This window comes from Lytechinus variegatus, chromosome 11 (genome assembly GCF_018143015.1).
Source record: "Lytechinus variegatus isolate NC3 chromosome 11, Lvar_3.0, whole genome shotgun sequence".
NCBI classification, from domain to species: Eukaryota; Metazoa; Echinodermata; class Echinoidea; order Temnopleuroida; family Toxopneustidae; genus Lytechinus; species Lytechinus variegatus.
In genome coordinates, this window is record NC_054750.1 from 25,746,762 (window position 1) to 25,774,096 (window position 27,335).

The 27,335-nt window shown below is 37.2% G+C and overlaps 1 protein-coding gene across 3 annotated transcripts in view; it reads left to right on the forward strand.

The window, feature by feature from the left end:
* LOC121423614 (histone H2A deubiquitinase MYSM1-like) overlaps positions 1 to 25,321 on the forward strand; it is a 63,608-nt gene extending 38,287 nt beyond the window's left edge. For 2 of the 3 annotated variants that reach the window (XM_041619000.1, XM_041618999.1), the window contains 4 exons: positions 8,949 to 9,079; positions 9,846 to 9,946; positions 10,570 to 10,643; positions 13,239 to 15,310. In XM_041619000.1, the coding sequence (XP_041474934.1) occupies positions 8,949 to 9,079; positions 9,846 to 9,946; positions 10,570 to 10,643; positions 13,239 to 14,160 (1,228 nt within the window). In that variant the 3' untranslated portion in view covers positions 14,161 to 15,310. Of the gene's footprint in view, positions 1 to 8,948; positions 9,080 to 9,845; positions 9,947 to 10,569; positions 10,644 to 13,238; positions 15,311 to 17,737; positions 17,820 to 18,748; positions 18,800 to 19,329; positions 19,466 to 20,436; positions 20,565 to 22,344; positions 22,478 to 23,063; positions 23,179 to 23,837; positions 23,896 to 25,041 lie in introns of those variants that run through there. The other variant, XM_041619001.1, reaches the window with a different exon arrangement.
* Positions 25,322 to 27,335: the final 2,014 nt, after the last annotated feature.

Here is a 27,335-nt window from a genome sequence, read left to right on the forward strand (position 1 = left end):
TTACCCTTGCTTTTCCGCTCAACATTGTGGCATGCATTGTTTTGTAGTAGCACCTGAATGAGCACAAAACCCGGTATGATAAGCGTGTCTCGTCCTCTTGAGATCTCAAAATCAAACAAATACATCGGTTTGTTTACATCGTCAATATTGTCAGAATCAAAGGATTTGCGTAGCTCATCGGACCAAATTTGGATCGCTCATTGAATGGTAGGTATTTATTTGTGCTATATTATAGATATTGACAAGAAATTAGGGAATAAATAGGGGAAGACGGGGTAAGTTGTGACACTTTTTGCATTTTGCATGTTAGAAAAAATATGACTAGTAATATTATAGAAATAAGTACCTTGCCTTTAAATTTGATTCTTGGGAAATCTTTTTCACCTAAATATAACTTTCTACCCCCACACTGAAAGTCATCGTGGCCTTTGAAAAAAACGATGTCAAATGGTTCAACTTGTCCCATCTGTGGGGTAAGTTGTGCCACCGTCTGGGGTAAGTTGAGCCACAAAAACTATGTACAAAATGTATGCGGGAAGAACCAGGATGTCAATTTTTCATTTAAAGTATTTTCACTTGCTAATTCTCTATAAATACTAACATCTTCTAAAAGTAAAAGAACTGTCATGTGAACTAGCTCCTTTCTGCCTGCATATCAATGGCTTTTTACATTTTTTAATTTTTTTATTATACATCACCATAAGAATTACCATGGCACAACTTGCCCCATGTTGATTTGGCTTAAATTACCCCAGTCCAAACTTATTGCGATATTTTCACATCCACACATTTCTTATGCATTCATCATGTAAAGACTATGACAAGAATGAGAATCCATACCTGGACTAACAATATTGTTCTTATTTCTATAATATATTTTAGATGTGTGTATGTAAAAAGCACTTATCTATTTTACACCCTTTTTTACTTTTTGGGCTGAAATTTGTATTTTTCCCTCTAAAAATTACTTTTGTTTCAAAATTGAAAACAAAGTGGTGGGGTTAAAGGTTATTTAATGGGTCATCAATATATAACACCACCACGATGTCTGACTCATTCATTATTAGCCTGGGGGTGGTGGCTCAACTTGCCCCTATGCTCAACTTACCCCGCCTTCCCCTACGGAGAGAATGCTTCATGCTTTCGAGCATTTTTTAGCGTTATGCTCGTGCCTGTTATTATGTATGTTAGCATGCTGGTCGTAGTGATTGTTTTAAACATTGCCAATTCAGTCTTTTAATGCTCAAACAATTCTGTATACTGTTCTGTTCTACTGCAATAGCTTTACCTATAAGCAAAACTGCCATAACAAAAGCTACAGTACAATCTTGTACATTCATTATGTAATGAAAGACACAATTTTTCTGTACATTTCCTTTGTGTCTTTGGTTATGTGTGTATGTGCTGTCTACAAATTTATTTTCGGTGTTTGCATTTCACCTAATATTTAGCAAATTGCTTTGTATGAAATGACAATTTCGTAACATTATAATGAAACATGCCTTCAATAAAAAGATTCTGACCTTTGGTTCTTTTTTTAATGTCAATCTTCCCTTTCCTGTTTCATTAGTTGATTTTTTTTCTCTTCTCTAAATATTTCTCTTTGCCTCATTTTAGGTCATATTATATCAAGTTCATATTTTCATTTGTTGTTGCTTGCTTGAATTTCATTAATGTGTTCATTTGATGCTGCCCACAAACCCTCCACCCTGGAAGTATCACAAGGGACACCACATGCATGTAACCACCCATCACAGCACCTTAGGATAGCAATATTTTTTCCCCAAAGTTCTGTCAAAAAAATACTGTAGATTTTTTCACTCTATTGAATTTTTCACAACAAAAAGGTATATTTTGATTTCTATGAAATATGAAGTAAGCAAATTTTGTTAAATTTTATTTTAAATCTGTCATACCAAAACTTGTGCTGTTCTGTAGAGTAGGTATACACACTGTACATACGTGTAGCAGTGGCAGGGGGGACATCCTGCCTGTGCCCTCCCCACTTTTGCCATAGCAAAGTATTTTTAATGGGAAAATGTCATGTACCCAAGTGAGGACCTTTTTTTCACATCTTTCAAATTTACCTTCATTTTGGAGTGAGTACCTTTATTTTTTATTTCATTTTTTTGGGGGGGGTTCAAATTTTTGCTGGAACAAAATGATCTTCATTTTGTAGTTAATCCCTTTTTTTTGGCTTGTCTTATTTTCTGTGGCATAAATGCCCCCGCTCCCTTTTTTTTACTATCCTGGATCCACCCCTGGCCTACGCTTTGGTTGATTTCAACATGTGATCCAACAAGGGCCAAATATTTTCAAAATTTCTTTATATTTTTAGGAACATGAACCTACAGCAACAGAGGCCAAGAGCCCAAGGCTCAGCCGAGGATGGAACAGAACAACCAGAATGCAGTAGTAGAATGGAAATGCAGTGCGAGTATCAGGGAAACTACCAAAGACATTTAACTGAAGATCAGGAATATCTACAAAACGAAGCATTTCGGATGCAACAGTGGCGACAAGAGAGAAGTGAAGAGCAAAAAGCAAGGGACAGAGAGGCGAGTAGACTTCGCGTGCAGCGATACAGACAGAGGAAAAGAGAAGAAGCTGGGCTGACATGTTCAACCGAAACCCCAGAGTATCAGGGAAACCACCAAGGAAATTCAAGTGGAGATCCGGAATATCTGCAAAATGAAGCATTTCGGATGCGAAAGTGGCGACAAACGAGAAGTGAAGAGCAAAAAGCAAGGGACAGAGAAGCGAGTAGACTTCGCATGCAGCGATACAGACAGAGGAAACGAGAAGCAGGGTTGACATGTCCAACTAATCCCCCAAATTAACAAGAGCAACATCCAAAACACTTAGAAAACGGTGCAGCAGTAAAAGGAAAAAGCGTCTTCATCTGCGGCATCTTTTGCATCTTGCAACTACGTATGGAATGGTTTGCAAAAACAAAACAGCACACGTTCAATTTGGATTGAGTTGGAACTTTCTTCCAAAAAAACAAAATCCATGCAAGAAAACTTCCGTAAAATGAGAAAAGGTGCTACAGGTGAACCAACAAAACGGATGGTGAAGCGTTTCTAAAACAGACCAGTATTTCAACGAAACTACCGAGCACAACTAAAAGTGAGCCCATGAAGGTGATGGAATGTCCCTTGTCAATTGCCTAGAGGAACTGTAGAAGGAACATACTGATGTGAACATTTGTTATACCACAATCGTGAAACTGTGTACCCAGAACGTCCAAGTCATGTCAAAGACAAAGCTTCTCCGTTGTCTTTGTGAACTGTGCACTAATGTAGCTTTTATGCTGCAGTCCATCAGGAATAAGTGTGTACAAAGCACTCTTTGACAGTATGAAGGTCCATTTCCTCAGATGTAGTGTATTACCAGGAGTCGCAGTGTTGTCCTGCCTATAACCACTCGTCCAAGGCCATAGAACATCTGAGGTTGGATGGAAATCATGGAAAATGGCACAGACCCCAAGGGGAAAGCAAATGACATGAGCAGCAGAAGACAGGGACACTCTCTGACCTTGTCTTCGAACTGCCAAAGGTGTTGGATTCATATTCGCTGCACTTCTTTCATGCTAAATTGCAGGGAACAAAGTTCGAGCTGGTGAGAAGCAATGTGCCTTCATGATGGACTGTCCTCTGAACAGTTTTTGGAGAAAACTTTAATTGCCATTCCAGGTTGAAGCGCAAGGAGTGCACTGGAGAATAGAGCAAACAAGTATTTACCCGACAGAGAGAGGAGCTGACACACACGTGCTATTAATTTTCTCAGATGGATCTTCCACCCAGTACAAAAATACAGTGGCATTCAGTGATGCATTGCTTGGAAGATGTGATTCCAAGTAGTTCAGAAGCACTTTGTGAGTCACCACTGAAAAGGCCCCTGTGATGGGGAGATTGGAGTCATCAAACAATGTTCGACAAATGCTGTAAAGGGGTGGCAAAAATCGCTGAAGACCTTTTTAGCTTTTTTAGCAGCTGTCGCTTTTTAAAGATGATGATCATGTCCACTCGAGGATAAAGCTTTCTTTGTTCAAGAAGGTGAAGTCAGCAGAAACAGAGAGGACCGCACTGAAAATATCAAGCCAGTGCCAAGCATTAGAGAGAAACACTGCTTCTATGGAATGGAGCCATTCACAGTGGCCTCAAGGCACCTGAGCTGTTTTTGTCAGCAGTGCATTTGGAAACATTATGATCAATGCCAAAACAAACAACTTACAGGACCATGGACACTGTCCTCACTGAAGACTGGCAAGTTCCTGGAGGCTTGTGGTTCTCTCCAAGAGTTTGCTGTCTGCAAGAATGATAACAGGTATATATTTTGAAAATTGCAATGTATACCTCTGATCAAATCAAATACCTTGTATCTTTCAAAGTGAAAGTGCATGCAATTTCGTAGCCATTTCGTAGTTCCATTCTACGCATGATCAGAAAAAGGCCCTTGGTACTAAAGTGACATGGTGGTTTAATTTCTAATGAGATAAGCACCAACTTTGATGTCATTATTTTGAATTGTGTTTTTCATTAGATCCACAAAAACAATACGTCCACTAGCAACTGGTATTTTACAGTTGGCCAAGTATTTTGTGATAAAAACATGCTAATGCATTCAAAGTTCACTGAAAGTTCAATGGTGTGCTATTCTAGTCACCTGGTCTATTCAATTTCTTCATTTCTGCTGTGTAAGGAATGCCTACATGATATCTTGCTTTGGTTATCGGAATGAAGGAAATGAAAGGTGATTTGACCAAAATTGCCCATGAAGTAACTACGAAATGGTATACAGCAAGTGGATTATCATGCTTTGCATGAGAACCAGTTTCTGATTTCAGCAGAGAAGTGATTATAGTCTGTACAAGCTTTGTACGGCCTTGATCTGGCAGAACTATGTATCTCCTTTCACGCGATTTCGAGATATTCGAGCTTGACAATTCAAAATTGCGTCTTCAGCTTTCTTTGGAAAAATGGAGAATGGTGTATCAGACTTTTTTGTTTTCCTTTGTCCTCTGGAACATGTACTAGGAATTGGGACAAAAAAATATTTGCTTTCCTTATTTAATCTTGTAATTTTCTTCACTTTTTAAAACTTACGAGCTTTACCTGAATAAATTGAAAATTGATGACTGCACTCCATCCTTTTGATCACGCAAAACTATGTATGTCCTGCGCATTGTAAAGTTTTATCAAGCAAAACTACTTGTACGTCCTTGCGAATTGCAAAGTTTTATCAGGCAAAACTACATATAATGGATTACATTACCAGGGAGTCCCTTGTATTACAAACACTTATGAATTCAATATCAAACAAAATATTCTCATAAAATTTATCAAATTTTCACCATAAATAATCAAATACCAAAAAAATATAAACATCTAAAAAATTTGCTGAATTGTTTGTCTTTTTTTACAATATTAGCTTCTAATCGCACCTCCTCCCCCCCTTCGCTTGTGAAATATTTTGGTCACTCGAAAATGATTTTGTATTACCGAATGCATGTTTTCTATGGGAATATTATAGACTGAAACAGTAAAATCACTGATTAGGTCTATCAGTAGATCTACATGTTATAGATCTAGAGCTAACAGTGAAATTACAGCTAAAGTTGTAAGTTGGATCGCTATTATGCCGTTGATTATGAAGACTTTGAGTAAAGTTAATTTGTAATGTTAAGTTCTACAAGTTGATTCTTACTGTGTCAGGTCAAGTGTTTCTAGTCAGACTTAGTCTTGATGCTGACTTATTTTTAGCAGAAGTTAATTCCCATTGGAAGATATGGCACAATGGCGGCTAGAGTCTAGATTTAACTAAGGTAAATCAAAATGTATATGCATAGATCTATAAAAATTTATAAACCCTTACATACTCTAGGCCTACCTTAAGTTTAGAGATGATTGTAGGTGTTAGACCTCTAACGTTAGATCTAACTTAGATCTTGTCTGATGAAATCTCATGCTTGTCAGGTGAACAATAAAGTATACTAGATAGTCTAGCATACCTTGTTTCAGTAAGGAAATTTTGATTTCTATAAAAGCTAAATTCAAAATCCGTTTCCCTCTCCAGGCTCTGGAATTTGAAGCCATGGCACCACAGTGACTGAGAAGTCAAAATGGCAGCTCTATGCAGTAAACTAGCTAGCTGCATGTGATGCGGTTCTCCCAACCGATACAATGCAGAAATGTGGGAGATATGTAGTTTTGCCTGATTAATCAATAATCAAATTCTACTTTCGAAGCTATTGTTCTAATAAAACTTTGTAAACAGAATAAGTAGTTTTGCCTTTTCATTATCGTCAAAAATTTAAAAACTACTTTTGTATGTCGACTACGTAGTTCTGCCTTTTAAATTTTCTGATTTTTAAAAAAATTTTACAAAAACTGGTTTTCGAATTTCATAAAATGGTTAAGAGTTAGAACTTGAAATTTTGCCAGATGACAGAGCATATTCAAAACTATATGAAACTCTAAAAAAAAACAGAAAAACACCCAAAAATGACATGGTTTTGTCAGATCACGGCCGTGAACGTATGTGCTTATCAAACTAACCCTTAATTCATTATCTCAAAACATGTAATATTTCTGTACTTTGTACAATGAATTGACTGAAATAGTGTTGCCAACGATTCCTATGGAAAAACAAGTGAAAAACCATCAAGTAAAAATAAAGAAATACATAAGAAATTTAAAAAATAATAAAAAGCCCAAGAATTTTTTTGATAATGCCATTATTTTAATAGAGCAGAGTGGGGGTATTGAGACCCTTGGGTAAATAAAGCTACCATGTTAAACTTGCTGTTTACCAGTGTCAAGGGGATTGCTGTCTGTGTGGTATTCGAGTCCTGAGTACAAAGCTAGCAGCACCTCCAAATCAAAATTTTAAAAATAGCATTGCCACTTCAGAGAGGCGAGATCTGTACACCAACATGTACATGTACCTTGTAATGTGTATTGAATTTTTGTCCTAGTTTAATTTTGTACTTAATCATTTTCGTACATGCCAGCACTGTAGTAAATTTCAACACTTTCTCTCTTTTTTACTCACTGGAAACCCATGAACTCGACATGCACAATTGGGCAAAGGAGGTCCCTCAGATTAAATCATACATGTATGGTTACATGTACATTTGTTATAACAGTCAAGTTGGAAGAGTGTCCAGACAAAAATCTAGCAGTTTTGGAGCTATGTTCGAAGATTTACAGCCAAATTGTGATTTTATGCATTAATTAGCGTAAACAAGTAATAAGAAATAAATTCGAATCATTTTGGTACAATCGACAATCGAATTGTGGAGATTTCATCATTGATGATGTGTGTGCCAATTTTCGTCACAATTATGCGATCAGTTGCCAAAATCTTAGGGGTGGGGGCAAACCCCCCCCCCCTTCAGCTATATAGGGATAACAGTTGGCCATGTGCATTGTAATAGCAACATGCTAATTCATTCACAGTAGGAATGCAACAAGTGCCCTCAAAAAGAATTCATTAACATGCTATTCTAGTCACCTGGCGGGTGTTTCATAAAGCTGTTCGTAAGTTAAGAGCGATTTTAAGAACCACTGGTGATCCTTTCTTTTGGTACATGCTATACACCATCGATGATGGTTCAGTGCGTAAGAAAGGTTCACCAGTCGTTCTTAAAGTCGCTCTTAACTTACGAACAGCTTCATTAAACGGCCCCCGATCAATGCAGTTTCCACCTCTTATATCAGGCATGCTTACACAATATCTTGCTTTGAAATTTGCCTCTCCTTATAGAAGAAAGGAACAGATATTTAAGAAAAAACTTGCCTATGAGGTACATGTAACTCCAAACTGGTCTATCGGGAGCCTAAAACTGATTACATATTGCAAGTGGAGATCATATCTCAAGGACCTCATCAGCACAGTCATTGCTGGTGCTGTCTATCACAGCTCATGTTCACCCCTGAATTTGGCCTAGTTTTTATCAGGATAAAATTGATCGGCCTGAATTTCACAAAGGTGTTTTTTTTTTAACTGTTGAACCCATGGTTTTTGCACATTTCTTGTATAAATTGTGTTTAAATACTGCATAAAAAAAATTAACAATGCTGATGCAAAATGCTGTCCTGCCGAGTTCCTACGAGAATTAACACAAACAGAACAGAATGCACGCTTTTGTCACAGTGTGCCAAATTGACGCCTGTTATGGTTTAAGTACGCTATTTTATTCATTAGTCCACTGTTTGAACTTTTGAAGAGGGGACTCATTAATTCAAAACAGTGGACTCCTGAATAAAATAGCGTACTTAACCATGGCAATAGGCATTAATTTGGCTCACTGTGACCAAAGTGCTCATCAGCATTTGACATTTTTTCAACATACGCCGTAAATAAGCATAATTTATACAGGACATTTGCATAAACCATGGGTTCAACAGAGGGTTTAAAAAACCACCTTTGTGAATTCGGGTTGATCAGTTTTATCCAGATAAAAACTAGTGCAATTTCAGGGGTGAACACGAGCCGTGACAGACAGCACTAGAAATGACTGTGCTGATCAATAAAAGGTCCTTGACAGGGGATCTCCACTTGCAATATGTAATAAGCTTTAGGCTGCGAATACACCAGTTTGGAGTTATCTCATTGGCAAGTTTTTTTTTTCTCAAATAACTGTTCCTTTCTTCTATAAGAAAAGGCATATTTCAGAGCAATATATTAGGTAAGACCACCTTTGTGAATTCGGGCCATCGTGTTTTCCGAAGGTTGCTTGCGTATGAGATGGCTGGTCAGAGGGGATGGGAGGGGAAGACATGGAAGAATCAGGTTGGGTTGAGGGAGGAGGATGCACTGAATAGGTAAAGTGTGGAGGGAAGGAGGGATGTAAGTGATATCTGTGAGTGCGAGGTGGATTAAAAGAACTGTTGTGATATTAATCTCATAGTTAGTTCTTTCCTTTATATAATTACATGTAGGTTAAAGACCAAGCCAGGCTACCTGAATAAAACCTCAGCAAGGAATGGATTAAGGAACAGTTGTGATGTTAACCAGATAGGAGCCATTCACCGATACCTGGAGTCTATTGGAGCAATCAACTTTGGAGCAATTTTTGTATGTGTTGTATAGAGTTGTGCTTAAAAGTTTGTGAACCTCGCCACAAAATGCACTCATTCATGCCGAGTGGTGAATGTAGACAACAACACTACAATGTTGGGCAAGCCCAGAGGAACAAATTCTATTGAATATGATATTTTATCACCTGACTTCGCAGTTAATTATCTATAACATGGCAAAACTTGAACACTTTAATTATGTTCATTTCCTGGTGGATTTCATAAACTTTTGAGCACCACCGTACGTATCGAAGAAAGATTTTCCACTTAGTTTCAAGACATTTTGTGTTATTTATCTTATGTTAGAGAATGTTTTTTAGTGACTTTTAGCCTATCCTGACAACTTAGTGTAAACCACTTATATTGTGTACATTTCCTACATGTATATTACGACACTGATGGATTTCCATTGGTACAGGTAAGTATGATTGGATCAATCATAATTCTTTTAAAAAAAAGTCCCAGATCTGTTGCTTCTACATATTAAGTAATGTACATGTTCCTACTGATTATACATCTCTATTTATTTATTTTTTTAAATTTATTTATTATTCGTTTATTGTTTATTTGTTTATTTATTCATTCATTTATTTGTACATCTCTATTTATTTATTTATAAATAAGTGTATATGTTTATGTATAAGTGTTAAATAATAGCAGGGCCCGCTGGTAGAACAGTTTTCGAAACTGAAGTGGCTTCCCTGGGTAAATATACCTTTATTATTATTATGTAATTCTGATGCTCTCTTTACATCACAGCCAACCCATTAGAACAGAGTCAAAGGAAAAGAAGGAGTACCCTTGAACGTTGGTCCCACTTACAAGATTCTGATACCAAGACTAACAGGCTGGAATCGATGGTAAGTGATTGGTTCCTGAGATAAAGACTATTCGGTTACCCAGTGAATTGTTTTCACGATCTCATTCAAATTTACTGAAAGCAGCGCTAATCCATTATGCGTCAAAATTTTATAACCACAAAAACGACAAATTGATATAGGCGTAAATATTCATATCTGAATGACACGCGCCTTAAAACCCAAGCGAACAACAACAACAACATTTGTAAGAAGACATCAATTTTGACTGTGTAACAGAAGTTTAAACTTAACGTTGTTTATCTTTCAAGTTCTGAAATGCCTGATTCTTTTGATGTCGGAATTCTCGAGAACTTTCAATTCATTTAATTACGTAATTATTAAGAACTTGATTGGATGAACTTCAAAGCTCACTGGCAATAACGTCAACCACATGAACCTAATATATATATTTTTTTTACATTTTTAGAATTGTGAGGTGCTAAAAGTGACTCTGTGCAAAACTTGGTGAAAATGACATGGATAAGTTCCATTTTAAATGTGGGACATCCTTAATTCACTCTTGTCTAGTGTACATTCATAAAAACCTCCCTGTCTCCCAATGTGTATTTCAATCCCCTGGTCATTCTAATTTAGAACTCTCGCTGTTTTTGTGATAATTTCAGAGACCAAGGAAACAGGTCTACAGGAAGTACTCTGAGGGTGTTGAAGAAGGTTCCGGGATCGAGAAACCAAAAAAGTAAGAAAAACATTGGAGCTTCTGAGCTTCCCCTTTTATTTTCTGTCGGGGCTATGTTCTTCTATATTTGAAGCCTGGCTCGCACCTTTGCGCTTTGAGCTGCATATTGCTGTGTTGGACAAAATCAGCAATACGCAGCCTACTGGAGCATACTATGCCGAGAAATTCTTGGTTGCAATCACAATTTTGCAAACGAGGTCATGTAGAGTTGTATGTATAGTAAAGTAAAGAGGTAAATCAGCAGTCACGCTGCGTTTGCCTTAGCACATATTGACATTCAGTGAAAGGATTGATTTGATGCCACTCATTTTTGTTTTGACTTTCACTTAACTCTGTTTTACGACCTCTGTTATACACTGTGATGATCTCTGGCAACGTTTGTTTTAGACCCTTTGAAGGAATGATCGTCACTGTATCATCGTCCCGCTGTCAATCAAAAAAAACAAAAACACACAGAAATTACTTCCTCTCCACCAATGCATGGCGCTGTTTATATCAGTTTATCATCGATAATTTTTCAGTATTGATATTAAATGTATGTGATCTTCAACTTAAAAAAATTCTTGAAAATTTTTATCAATTCTGTGGAATTCTACACCAAAAAGAAATTCTTCTTTCGAGAGAGGGTAAGTGTTACTGAAAAAGATTTCCTAAAATGATGCTTTTCTCATTTTCCAGGACTTATGTTTTCGTTGAATTTCTTTCCATATTCTGCTATTTACAATGATGTAGAAGGTTCGATAAGCAGTTATTTTTGCTTTTTTATGGCTATTTTCATGATGTGGATGTGGTGATGTAATATTGTACCATCCTGCGTTTTATATGATTAGTCTTAGAATTAGTAAACCCAGTGCAATTAAAGTCATGACTCCTAAACCAGAAAAGATCCAATAAATAAAGGATTTTAAGCCAGAAATAGATGAGATAAGCCTTTGTTGCTGATTACTTCTTTCTTTTTGAAAGGGTACTTGGGCCTACATCCAGTCAAAATGAAAAAGCATTTTTAATTCAAGGGATGGTATTACAAAGAGTTATCATTGATCCAATTAATCGTAACTCTATGGAAACCCTTGGTGTAATAATTTACTCTGCAGGAAATTTGCAAAATATCAATTGTAAAGAACACACCAAATTGTCAAGAAACCAATGAATTTTATGTGGATATGCATTCATATCTAGAATTTTTTTTAACAAACATGCATTTTATTTGTTTACTGTGCTGGCTTTCCATATTTGTGAATGATCGGATCAATCACAACTCTTTGTAAGATGGGCCCCTGTTGTTGTAGTAGTAAATCTGTATCAAACTGACCTTGCTAACTGTGATGATCATGTTTTCCTTCAAAGTGGGATTTATGGATGTAACTGTAAGAGCTGAGTCAACTATTAAAAGGAAATGAAGAATATTTCCTTCTTGCTTGACTCTGAAAGATTGCTTCCTTGAAATGTCAGTAAATGTTAGACTACTAATATCAATAACTAACCTTATTGGTTCGATTTTGAACTTGTTTAATATGCTATTCACCTGTTTTTTTTAATAAGCACAAAATCAATAATTCTATAAATTATTCTTGGATTGTCTGTTGGTGTAATGAAATATATGCTTTTGCCTTGAAGAATGATAAAACAATTTTTTTGGGGGGTGGCTTTGCCAGAATATGTAATTCTGTCTTCATGTACACATCAGCTGAGATTTCCAAGAATTGATCTTTCAGAGTCAAGAGAGAAGCGAATGCCCCTTATTTTCTTGGTTGTTTTCCAACTAATTCCATGTACAAAACATTTTCAAGGTAAAAATTGATGGAAAGCTATGGCATGTGAGTTTTCCACAACTTTGCTGGAAGTTCACATTTTTTTTTTTAATTCCTTGAGTAACTATGATCATGTACAAAGTATTTTCACCAAACACTTATTGTTATCAACAACTTGTGGCTTTGATAGGAGTACAATAGTCCAGTTTATAGTTACCTCCTGGGCAAATTTCTTGAAAGGACCATTCCTTTGTTCATGAGGATCAGAATATTTGAATGCAAGATATAAGCATGATGGCACAGCAAGAATGCAGAGAACAGGTGACTAGATAGTAGAATAGCTCATCAACGAACACTTAATGTTCTTTGTTGCATTTCTGCTATGAGTGCATTGCTTTTGTTGCATTTTCTGCTTCTGATATATCAGCATGTTGCTTTAACAATTAAGTTGACCAACTGTTAAATTCCAGTCGCCAATGGATGCATCATTCCTTTCCATTTGAAGGAATGTTTGAATAATGAAGACACCAAAGATTGGTGCATATCTCATGAGTATTAAACCACCTTGCTGTAAAGTTCAAATGACATTGTCCTGATCATGCGCAGAATCACCAACTGTTCTGCTGAACAACTACATAGAACATAAGGAATATTCTCTGCTTTCTTGACTCTGAAAGATCGATGTTTGGAATTCTCAGTTGACATTAAACTACTAACATCAATTCGTCCATTTGGGATAGAATCACATATTCTGGCACAACCAACAAAATATTGTCATCTTCTTAACGTAAAAATACACCGTGAGAAGTTCTCATGACTTTTTGTAATCTTATTTCTTTTTAAGTTTCAACATGGCATCCAGCCATGAACAATGCATGGGACAATACGGTCAACTTTGTGCTCAAGAGACGATAGCTGTCGAGAATCCAGATGGCGAGAGACCATGCAACAAGGAAGAATATGAGAAGATAGTAGTTAAAGATGATGTCTATTATCGTGGTGTGTGCTATGAAGACTTTGAGACGAGGTGTCATCCTAAAGACAAAATAAAGCAAGTAGGAAAGGAAATGGCGGAACAACATGGACTTTCTTACAGCTGGCAAGAAGATAGAAATCTCTTCTTTTTGATCTGTGTGAAAGACAGCAACGTAGTGGTGCCAAAATGCATTACCGTATTTCACGATGGTACGTGGGACGTATCGGTGGTCGGGAATAAGTTGGACTCCAGTTCTGACCTACTTCGAGGTATCCCAGAAGTACTGGATGAAGTATCAGCCAAAGTTTTAGTGGAAAGGGTTGCCAAAGCAAAGATCTGTAAGGGAAATGAAGAATATGTGTCATTTTTGAGAGACCGGGACATGAAGGGCTATGCCATTGACTCTTACCAGTCTGTCGAGACAGTACGAAGTACCAAGTGTAAACTGTTCAGTGGCGACAAGGACAGGTGCTGCGTGTGCACCATTCTGCGAAGTGATCTAGCTTCCAAGAAAAGAAGAATAGACAAAATGAATTCCGAAATGTGTACTGACGTGTCCTCCAAAGTCAATCTGAACTCTCTGACGAAGAACCAGTTGATAGAGAGGGCCAGAAACCTACAAAGGGAGCGCAAGCAGTTGTTGAAGCAACAGCACAGACTGAAGGAAAGGTTCGATCATTTGTTTGGAGATAAGAATGTTCCTAAAAAGACTGGGAAAGACGTGGCCCAAGCATCGGGTGAAAATGAAACACTCGTTGAAAATGAGTCATCAAGTGATGATTCATGCTAGAGTCAGATGGAGGCCCGCCAAAGTGGTGACAAAAACTAGATCGTCTGGTGGTATCCAGCCATCATTCCCAAGACTTTAAACTGATATAAACTGATTATGGAAAGTGGATTCCAGATTTTAGCTGAAATTGGAACATTGGACAGCTGAAAGACAGGAGTAAAATGTCAGATAATCTATAAAAAAATATGTCCGAACATAAAAAAGCACTACCATAAATAGAGACCATTGGCTGTGATTAATGAGACTCAATCCTGGTATAGAATATTCTACATCAACCAGACAAATGCTTATTTTTCTTTAATGTGAGAAGTAAAAACAAATGTAATGTCTTTGAAAGATGTGACGTTGGGCTTGGAAGAACCGACCCCTCGTGTGTTTATAATGATTTATGCAATATGTTGTTCCATGGAGCAAACCTTAGATTTTTGGCCGTACATGTTCCATTCAAAGTGGGAGTCTAATAGTGTAATGAGAACTCTTGTGAAGGTTGCAACACCTGGACTCAAATGCTGTCAGATAACAAAATTCAGAATATCTTGTTGATGATGAGTCACCATGTAATCTGTTATGTCATGATCATGTGGAAGCTCACAGAAGCGGTGGACTCAAATATCTGGACTCTTTGTCGGACAGAGCATCTTGCTACCGAAACCTTGAAAAGACATACATGTACAGCATTGGTGAGCATGTGGGACATAATACGTGCGATTCCTGTCGACACTGAAAGGAGTATTTATTTCTTCTTGGTGGATGGTGTGAAGGGAATTCGTTTGGCAGTTGAAACAGCTACACTCTCAGTTATGTCAGACAGCATCAGACGAAATTAAAAAAGTTGTTAAAGATTAGTCATCATGTAATGTGTCATGCCAGGAGCAGATGGAGGCCCACTGAAATTCTGGACTACAAGTACTTTGGACATTGAGAAGGAGGATGTATTTCTTCATCAATATAACTCATCTTCCTGAACATGTTAAATTGATAACAAACGTAATGGCTACCAGACCAACTTGCTTATTGATGAGTTGGTGGTTGGACGAGATGGTGACTGGACTATGTGGACCGTCTGATAATAGACAAAACGATACTGGACCATATGACGAGTAGATGGGAGCGGATGGCAGCAGAGAAAAGGGACAGATTCCCTTCTGATGACTACACCAAACAATCTGGAAAATTCTGGCTGCAACAGACAGAGTATAAATATGTAAGTATGCAATCTATCCCAAAAATTTACAGTCAGTGACATAATACACATTCATAATCATACTTATACACCAGGCTTTAAGAAAGTTGGACTGGCAAGCGCTAACTTACTGTACATCGTCAATGCATCCCAGGAAAAATGATTCCCTCTAATACAGTACATCTAAAAGAATCATACAGGGTATTTATATCTCGCACACATCCACCTTCTTTGGTGCTCAAGGCGCTCCTATATTACCCTGGCCAAGCAAGGCTATATTGATCTTGTTGCTCACAGCTTTTTAAAAGAAGCACCTGGTATATAATATGTTGTTTAATATCCATTTTGTAAATGTGAGCACTAGATCTTGGTAATCATGTCCCAGTTGATCCATATCATTGAATGGAGTGTATGTGGGACAGGGACTTAGTCTCCGGGCTTTGAAAGAGAGAGTCATTGGTTCCAATCTCAGCCATGGCGTAATATCATTCAGCAAGAAATTTACCCTCATTGTGCTGCACTCAACCCAGGTGAGGTAACTGGGTACCCAGCAGGAAGTAATTCCTCTAAAAGCTGTGAGCATGAGAATCAGTAGCCTAGCTAAGCAGGGTATTGTATTCGTGCCTTGAGCACAAGGTGGCCATACACGCTATACAAATACCCACAAATTTTCCCAATCTGTACCAAATCTTAGTTGCATGTAAATCATCCTAGCTAACATAAGACTTAGCACCTGAGCTAATGCTAACTGTTATCTATGTTCTCTAGATTGCATTTGGCTGCAATCAGTCACCGGCTTCCCCACAGGCCAGGATATTGTTTGCATGCAGGCTACAATAACTTGGATCTTACATGTATATCTCTTGATTCTCCTGTGTTTTAACGACTTTTAACTGTAGACCCTACATTTGTGCGTGTGATGTCACACTGGCCAGGAGACCAAAGCACGCCCTCACTCAGAGTCCAAGCGAGTTTGCCAGCGGATACACTGTACTTTCATTCACACATGATCATGTGTAATATAGATCAAGTTCAGACTTGAGCGATGACATGTATAGGGTGCGTTGGCACGATCATTGTTTTCTCTTTGTTAACGTGGTGTTTTGATTGGCTCTTAAGCTGCTAGTGGCATCAATGCATAAGGTCTAGAGCTGAATGAAATGAGTGTCTAAAACTCTTTGATGATCAGATAGTGGCTGTCATTGTGTTCTTAGCTTTGAGAATATGGTAGAATATTATTAGGAGAAGTGATTTCCCATCGACTATTGAGTTCTCAGCGAGATTGTGATTCAACTTGCTGCACTCGCTACGTTCACTGTTCAGAGTGGATAAGGGCAATTGCTGGGAGGATGAGATGAATCAATGGAGACCAAAACCAGATTCAAAAGTTTTGACGATAGATTGACTGACTGAATGATATCCACTGAAGCAATGTACAGTGTACTGTGAAGTGTGCTAGGTACATTCCTCCATTCAAACAGAACTGTCATATCCTGTTTTTTAGAGTTATGACATTTTTCACAACTCAGTGTGATTCACAGGGTCTTCTCATTCTACATGTAAGACTAATCATATAAAACACAGGATTGGACAATATTACGTCACCACATAAAAATCACAAAACAGCCTTTCTTATGTAAAGAACATTTAATAACTGCACATCAATTTCTTCTACATCAATAAAGATAATAATACGAATATAGATAATAATAAATAGGATCTAGAATCCTTATTTTTAGGAAATATTTTTGCTAAAAGTCATTTGCCTTCTCTTGAAAGATGATTTTCATTTGTGTATCAAATACCACAGAATTCATGAAATTTTACAGTTCTAGATGAATATGGTTATCCCACAATATCAGTACCGGAACATTATCTATGATAAGCTGATATGAATAGTATCATGCATTGTTCGAAATGAGAAGACGTCTCCTTATTAATAATCAGAGCTAAGAGAAATTTCATTTCTGATAAATATAGGGCCAGCGATGTTGCAGTGACTACCTCAAAACGCAAACATTGTCCAATGTAGTAGTAAACAGTGTATGTGTAAAAGGAGTTTGTGCACATAAAGAGATGTATATTGAGATTATAATTGTACTAACCATGTACATATATCCTTGTATAAATCGGATGAAATGAACTAAATTACAATATTATTCTCAATTGATATAATCGTGTTATTGTCACTCTAGTGCTCAGTAGTATTGTGCCTAACCTTGACCATATTTTCATTCAATTTGTTTCATATTTAAGCATATTTAAGCGATTGTTTTATTTCTTTTTTTTTCTTTTACAGTTGAAACTCTAAGCAGAGCAAAGCAGCAGCCTCTTCATATTAAGTTCTAGTTTTCAATAATTAAGCACTTGTTTTTATTTCTTTTCCTTTCACAGACAAAAATCTAAACAGACCAAAGTCCCAGCCTATGATCCTTTCAAGCTGATAGAGTGCCACAGGTTCTCCAGTGTCTTACCGGTGAGGTGGTTTTCTCTTACATGCATTTAAATGTCTTTTTCACAGGTGGGGCAACCAGGGGGGAGGAGGGGGAGAGGGTTACTGCCCCCCCCCCCCCCCCCCCCCCCCCCCGGTTGTGCAGGGAGGCAGAGGGCAATCACCCTCCTCCCAACATCTTTAGTGTTTGAAGTAGAAAAAAGAGGAAGAAAGAAGAGAGTGGAATACCAATGTTTTGAAAGTTGTGTAAAGCATGGAAAATGTGATTTTCATACATGTAGGCACTTGCAAAATATGGATTTTTCATGTTCCAATTCACTTTATTCTTAAGTATGTCTTATGGGGCATTGCAAGAAACTTGCGATCAACTGCAAGTCTATTTTTGTTCCCGAAATCAAGCATATGCCATGCAATTAATTGCAAATTTGCGATTTATTGCTTATCTGCTCCATGAAACAAGGAGTGTAATCTGAACTGAAGTTGAAAGAGATCAATCAACTGTAAAATTGCAACTGAATATTTGTGATTGATTGCAAATTGTTTCTGGCAACACCCCCTTTATTGTTAATATGATGTTTCAAAGCACCATCAATGTTACTCTATGACCCCAGCTTAATTTAGTATGGCTAAGTAATGTGCATGAGAATTGTAGCCCGGTTGATATTCTACAGACTTTGAAACAGAGGGTCATGGTTTCAAATCCCACCCATTGTGTAATTTTCCTTCAGCATGACATTCATCCACATTGTGCTGCACTCAATCCAAGTGAGGTACATTGGTAGGAATTTCTTGAAATGTCTGTATGCTGTAAAAGGCTTGCCGGGCTAAATCCAAGGTCGTAATGTCCAGGTCATTTGGAAGCACATAGAAACATTAGAAAATGTGATATGCACTATACATGAAATGAATATTGTTATCGTGATTTTGTGTATTTTCCATATCACATTCCACAGGCCCCATTCATTGTGAAAGTGAAAGGAGATGCAATAGTGATCATGGATGTGGTAAGTATTCTCACTAGTTATATTCAAATGTGTTTCTTGTCCAGATACTAGTAACAGCTTTATGTTTACACCGTATTTCACTTATTGTATACAGAATTACTATCCAAGATTTGAACAAAATCATTGCAATCTGATTGCATCAGCCTTCGGGGGCGCACTGTATGACATGCCTTATAATCCGGTGATGTCTGATTGGGTGAGATATGCTCCTGCGACATTTGCTCCGGTCTTAATATCTCAAGAGGTCATAGGGTTAGAGTTAGGATTGTAATAAGTTTTTGGTTAAGAGTGTTGTAAAGATTAGGATTAGAGTTTACTTTGTTTTGGAGGTTAGGTTTTTTATGTCCGTATTTTCCATCAGAGTAGATGTCGCGGGAGCAAATGTCACAGAACCGTCTTTTCTCATTTCCTGTCTGATTTCTTTCACACTTTCACCATTCTGTTTCTATTTTCCTCTTTCATACAAATAATCTTATTATCACGGTTGGATCCCATCTTTGATATCTGCTTTAACCCTGTGATTTTTTCAGCATTCTCATCTATCTACTACTGAAGTGATTGGTCTTCTTGGGGGTTACTATGATCCTGAACAAGGTGTCCTTGACATCAAGATTGCTAGGCCATGTAGGAGTATTAGTACAGGCATGCAGTGTGAGATGGACCCAGGTAACCTAGCTTTACAGCATCTTATATCATCACTGTCATCACAATCACCATCGTTACTACCATCATCACTTATAGTACTGCCATCACCATCAATATCATCATCATCACTGCCATCATGATCATCACCACCATCATTACTACCACTATGACTATTAATACTGCCATCAGTATCATCATCTCTACCATCATCAGCATCATCTTCTCTATCATTATCGTCATCATCATAACCACCACCACCATCATCACTACCATCATCAACAGCATCACCATCATCACTGCCATCATCTTAATCATTATCACTGTCATCACTATCATCATTACCATCACTGTCATCATAATCAATCATCATAAAATTATCAATACCAAGTATCTTCTTTATCATTGCTATGATTATCATCAACATCATAATCATCACCATTGAATTTATTTTCATTTCTAAATATACTTTTGAAGAGCTATCCATATTAAGGTTTGGTTACTGAAAGAGAATTATCTTATTACATGTAGATATCTGTCGAGTTTACAAAAAAAAGAATAATCAACTCTTATGCACAATAATTACTGTTATTGAAGGTGATAGGTCAAACTCCCTATCTGAAGCAAAGCTGATGAACAAGATTTAGAGTTGTATCTCAAATTACGTTCAGATCTAAACCGTTTTATCATATGTTTAGTATCCCAGACAAAAGCTTGTAAGGAAATCCAGTCTGCAGGATCTAGAGTGGTATCCCATCTTATGTTCAGATTCAAACCATTTTATCATTGTATGTGTAGTATCCCAAACAAAAGCATGTGAAGAAATCCAGTCTGCAGGATCTAGAGTGGTATCCCATCTTATGTTCAGATTCAAACCATTTTATCATTGTACGTTCAGTATCCCAGACAAAAGCATGTGAAGAAATCCAGTCTGCAGGATGCAGAGTGGTATCCCATCTTAGGTTCAGATCTAAACCATTATATCATATGTTTAGTATCCCAGACAGAAGCATGTGAGGAAATCCAGTCTTCAGGGTGCAGAGTGGTTGGATGGTACCACAGCCATCCAACGTTCAGTCCTAATCCATCGGTCAGGGATATTGAGACACAAGGTCACTTTCAGGTAAGAGTTTGATTGACGAGTTGAATTCAAATGATCTGGTGTGGGTAGAGTTCACACTTGAATTGTGGTCCAGGCTGAAAATATTTATCTTAATACACAGAGTAGAATTCACTGAGCAAACCACCGAAAATTTCATCTAAATCGGATGACAAATAATAAAGTTATTGAAGTTTAAAGTTTAGCAATATTTTGTGAAAACAGTTGTCATGAATATTCATTAGGCGAGCTGATGATGTGACATCTCCACTTTCCGTTTTCTTATGTTACTACATAAAATCATAATTTTTTCATTATTTCATACTTGTGTGAATAATATGTCTCCATTATAGTGAAATAAGTTGCAGCAATAAATATCTAATGCACTAAATCAGTTGTAAATCCAATTTTTCTAGTTCTTGGAGGAAAAAATTTGAATAAACCTGATTTCATTTAATAAAATACAAAAGGACAAGTGGAGACGTGACATCATCAGCCCACCTAATGAATATTCATGATGACTGTTTTAACAAAATATTACTTACTTTAAAATTCAATAACATTGCTATTCGTTGTCCGATTTTGACGAAATTTTCAGCACTTTGATAAGTGAATTCTACTCTATTTATTAAGCTATAAATACTTTCAGCCTGGACCACCCCTTTAAATTCCAATCGGCATGCAGTATAAAGAGCATCATTGCATTGGTCAGATCATGTTTAGAGGATGAGCAATACTGCTAGGTATTGATGAGGCCGCATTTGATGCCATTGGCCCGTAATTTTGGTAGCAGGTTTAACTTAAACTCAGATTTAAAGTATACACACGAAGAAAATTCACAAAAGTGATGATTATAGACAAATTATATATGGATGGAAAGGTATTGTCTTTTTATACACAAATATGTCACTAAAAAGTCTTATAGATGTCGTGGAAATGCAAGAAATGAAATTATTAGACACCCTTCTCAGCCCCCCAGACTGATGATCACGCAGCCGAAAACGGTCGAGAACAATGACGTCACACAATCGACAAGCTCATCATCTCTCTGTGCATCATGCACTGAATCACCTTACTGACCTGTTCAATATCTTCCGAATTTACCGTTTTCTTCATGTAATGTGATATTCAATTTCTGTTTTTGACAACTTCAGACCAAACGTGAATCAGAACTGTGTTCCTTTGCCCGTTTTTATTGAATTGTGGACTGTGAAGACCAATTTTGTCCACTGCAGTCGTCATTGTGTTGCTCCACTCCAGTCAGTGAGTGAGTCGCTGCCCAAATAATAAAATCAAAAGCAGCAATTAAGAAGTAAGATTTAATAAATACAGGACTGAATAGAATCTCACATGAAAATAAAAAGAGAAAAAAGAGCTGGTAGGAACGGGGAAGGAATATGATTTTTAAAAAATCCAGAACCAAAAAAAAATCAAAGAGTTTCAAACCAGGATCCCCGCACTCTGGGCCCCATACACAAAACGTCATGATTGTAAACCATTTTTCTACGATTGATTCCATTGACTGCAATGTTGTTTTTTTATTGACAAATTTCCGGTGGCAGTTTTTCATTAGGAATCCTGGGGCCCGTGCACAAAACTTAATGATTGTAAAACATTTTTCTAAGATTGATTCGTAAAAATCAAGCATACGATCAATCGCTTACCTTTGTGTTACGGGACCCTGGTTGATAAAGACAACAATGACTAATTATTCTCTTATGTTTAATCTCAATAGGAAACAGATCGTAACTGAAGTTCTAATAAATACATTGCATTGTTCGTATTTCTTTTTTCCCCCTTGTAGGATTGGTTCAGCCAAGATACAAAGAGTCCATTCATTGGTGTTATAGTGAGTCCCTATCATACCAGACAGCTTGTTACATCTCAGATCAACTATCTAACAGTCAGTCAAGAGTGGTCACCTGACCATCAATGTTGTAAGTATGCTGTTAGTCAGCATCAAAATATGGGCTAAAATATTGGAGGGAATGGATAGAATACATTTTCAAATACTTGTTCAAACCTATAAATCTCTTTCAACCACACTACCTTCTTACATTTCATTATTATAGCAACAAAGATCTTCATACTCTCTTCGTTCAGCAGCTGCTCCTTCTGATCTCTTGCCATTACATTTGACATTATTTCTGTTTCTTCTCACATATTTGAGGTCAGAATCCTCTCTCATTGGAAACCAAAGATGGTATGAGAAGGTATATGTAATGTTCATTTCTCACTCTTTCTTTGTCTGTTTAGGGAGACCATATAACCAAAGATGGTATGCATGTATGCAAATGAAAACCAAAGAGATGGTATGAAAAGGTCTATAGATGTAGTGTTCATATCTCTCTGTATATTTTGCATGTTCAAGGAGACCATACAATGACAAACAAAGGTCTATGTAATTTTCATTTCTCACTCTTATATTTTTTTGTCTGTTTAGGGAGACAATACAATGAAAACCGAAAATTTCATGCAAAGGACTATGTAGTGTTTATATTTCTCTGTTATTTGTCCTTTTAGGGAGACCATACAAGTTTGATTTCTCCGTCTATCAAGACAGACATGTGGCTTATTCTCACCATCACCTTCTCTCTACGGCTTCAAATCTTATCACAGAGTTTGCTCAGTACAAATAGTGAGTACCTAATAATATACATGTACATGTGGTGTAGTGGTTCTTGACTCTCGCCTTGTAATCAGGAGGTCTTGTGTTCAAATCCTACTGCAGCCTACTGTCCTTTGTCAGGGCATTGATTCACACTTTGCCACTCATCTTCCGGGAGCTAAATCGGTACCCGGTAGGATGTGAAAGCCATTGTAGCTTGTCCAGTACTGTGTGCGCCTCAATGGCAACTACATGTAGCTGGAATGCTCCCCAGGGTGTGGATATTGTGCATACGTTATGTTTGGTAATGAATGATTGAATACAATGACTGGAGTAATAAGTAAATCTGTAAGCATTTAGATACGTACAATATATGTCTCATAAGTAATCAGATTATTATTACTATATTACACGGAAATAATCATCATATCTCTGTAAGTTTATTGGTCTAGTTCATAAAAAGAGGACATAAGAGTAACCATGTATCACTGAACATCTTGTGCGAGTTGGAGTAGTTTTCAAAGTCAGCACTGTTGCTATATTGAACTGCGTGATGCAGGTGAGACGACCAGAGGCATTCCACTTGTTATAGATATTATAGATAGATAGCTGTATAATGTACTACATGTATATTAAGGTGTTATTACTTTCTTTTAACAACAAGTTTCCAATTTCTTACTCTCCATCAGTCGAGTTGAGATGTTGTGGGTCTGCCCTGGTCAGTCTGGAATCACATACCTTGAAAAGGTAAGCAATGTTAAAATTTCTTTTCAAATTTGAAATAATTCATCATTTTGTGAAGGTTGGTGTGTGTTTGCAGACATAAGAACTTCTCTCCTCTGTCAGTTTGTATGCTATGTCCTGTGGAGAGATGTAAATCATTTCTTTTTACCCCACTTATTATTGGTTATAGTATTGTTACCTTTTTATTTTCAAATATTTCAAATGCTAATTGTATTTTTTTTTCCAAAAAGGGCTATTATGTACTGAAATGCTGTTAAAAAGTTGGTATTAAGAAGAGTGTAGTGGGTTTCACGGTACGCCATTTATTTTTTCGTAGGCTTATGTTGGTCCAGGGGGTGTTTCATAAAGCTGTTCGTAAATTTACGAAGAACTTTATGCACGACTGGAACATGTTCTTAGGTCATAACTCAATTACATAGGGATATCACAGAGCACAAGAAAGGATCACCAGTCGTTCGTAAAGTCATTTGTATCTCACAAACAGCTTTTATATGAAACACCCACCTGGAAAGGACCACCCCAAGTCACTACACTCCTCTTCTTCTTCTCCTTCAGAAGTTGGTATTAAGGTTGATAATTTGATTTGACTTTATTTATTTATTCATTCATATCATTTCCAGGAAAGATGATAACAAACATGACCCAAAAAAAGGGAAACGTTACCAAAGTAGTGTGCTATTCAGCACTAGCCAATGCCTGGGAATCATCTAAAACAATTGGATATTCTGTCGAGAGGTTCTCCACATTGGCTAGTGTCTACAGAGAATAAAGTGAGAAGTAATAAAGTCTTAAGTATAAACATAGCATTGGAACTGAAATTGAAACTTCATTTACCACAATCTTCATGAAAACATACAAATCAAGAAGTATAAATATTTCAATAAAATATATTTTAACACAAGTGAGTATATTTAAGAATGGTGGAAGGATCACTGAAAAGTTACACGGAACTTATAAATTAGTGATCCTGAAATTAACACAAAACAACACAGTAATAATAATAATAAAACTTAAAATAAACCTTAAACTTTACTTTATTTCATCTCCTCCTTTTTCTATGTTGCACTCTTCATCTTTCTCTCTCTCTTTATCTCTCTTTCTTTCTGTCTCTTTCCCCCTCTCTGTGTCTCTTTGCCTCCCTCCTTGTAGATGATCAAGTCCATCAGTACCAATCTGTGTGGGGAAGAAGAAGCCAAGGAGGAGACTCTGTCCAAACTGAAGTCCATGGTGTATGCTCAATACAATAATCCTACCGTTATCAAAGATTCTACCATAGATCCTACCCTCCCATATGATCCTCCACCTTGACTGTTTAAAGGGGAAGTTCACCCTGACAATAAATTAGTTTTATTAAAAGCAGATAAAAATCCCACCGCGGTCTGGCGTCCTTTGGCAAGGCATTAATCCATACTTTGCCATTCTCGACCCAGGTGCTAAATGGGTACCTGGTAGGATGTGAAAGTCATTGTAGCTTGTCCAGTACTGTGTGCGCCTCAAAGGTGACTGACTGGAATACTCCCCAGGGAGTGGAGGATGTGCACACATTGTGTGCGGGAATGACTGATTGAATCCGATGACCGGGGTAATAATATATCTGTACAGCGCTTAGACACGTTCCGATGTATTAAGCGCTATATAAAAGCGGTTTATTATTATTATTGCAAATGGAGACAATATTGGTGGCTACTAGAGACAGGGTTTCACCCTTCTGACAGATGGCCGCCAAGACAGGTTTGACTATATTGATGAACGTTTTGAGGAAAAAATATCCATCAAAGAATGTGAGAGTTGTAAATTTTCAAATATATAAATTTATGAGCAGCAGGTACACAGGTGATGTAAGTTCCATAAATTATCATATTTCAAGAGTTCACGAAGATTGAAATTTCATTTTCTTATAAAAGAGGGTATGAAATGATGTGGCTGATAATAAAATTAATGTGCAATTAAAATCATTCTCAACTTTTTATAGAACATTTCATTTTTATTGGGAGCTGCTCACATCTAACATTAAAAAACTATTATAAAAATCCACAACTCTGTTATCTTTGATCGACTTTCACCAAATCGTCACCATATGTTTCTTTTATTTTTCTGCTTTTATGGAAACCAACCTCACATGAAGGTGAATTTCCCCTTTAACCCCCTTCTTACCTCATATCTAATATATTTGAAATTACCTACATGTTAAAAGTACTGTGGGTATAATATTTGTTGTAATCAGACAATGATTTTTATTTTGTTATTTCAGTGAAGATGGTTTTTCAACAATTCTGAAAATTAATGGATTGGCTCATGATTATATTCCATCAGGTTTGGGAAACAAAAAAAGAATGTATGGTATCTACTTTAAACTCAACACGTGTCTGCCAATATTTCTTCAGCAAATTTTTGAATGATCCTCATATACATGTATGTATCTCAAAATGGATAGGAAGAGCGAAAGTTTGTCTTGAAAGTCTCCCATGAAAAAAAAATTGTATTATAATCTTTATCATTGCTAATTACCCTGTCCATATTTGGTAAAAATCATGTTCACTTTGAAGAGTTCAGAGTCAGATTTATTTCTATCAATACTCAAGTAATCAACATGAAAGCCAACAGCAGCAAGAAACAGATCCACAATGGGCTGCACTCTACCCTGGTGAGGTAAATGGGTACCGGCAGGAAGTTGTTCCTCAAAAAAAAAATTGAGCAACGGAATTTGGGCACTAGCATAGTCTGAATGATATAGGAGTGACTTGAACACCTCACATGGTGGATATGAGCACAATACAAACACCTTCTATACATATGTTCAAGGCAGAATAAACTTCATACTTCAATCATTGATGATATTGTAGGAAGATCAAGATATGAAAAATGTGTTGATGCAAATACGGATGATGGACGTGATATGTGGGACTTTACGCTGCGGTTGCAGCTGCATACTGCCACCTGAAAATGTGGGAATCATTGATTGCTCCATTTGCGGAATGGGAGCGTTATTTAACCAAAGCCCTAGGTCTAAAAACTCAGACTTGCAATTTTTTTCCCGCATTGATAAGGGGAGCGCGGACCCTAGAGCCTCCCTCGGCACTGCAAGCATTGAAGGAGTTGGCCCTTCATTTTGCAATCTTTCAACTCCACCATCATCACAAATCTCAACAGTAGGCTAAGGAGCCGTGCTAATCGACTCACCTAATGTGCCACTTGATGGACCCGCCACATCCTCTAACTTCTGATTCTCTCCTCGACTCCGAGCTCTTGTTACTGGCGCCGACCGGGCAGCCCCCGACTTCTTTGCTTTCGGCATGACGAAGGAAGGAGACGATACACAGTTATAAGACCACTTCAATTTCTGAGAATCCATCACCGAAGTTCATGCACCGGAAAAACAGAGTTGGATCTGAAAGCAAAGTTCCACTTCCAAAAAGTTGAAGTTGTTAAGCCTACTGCGAAAC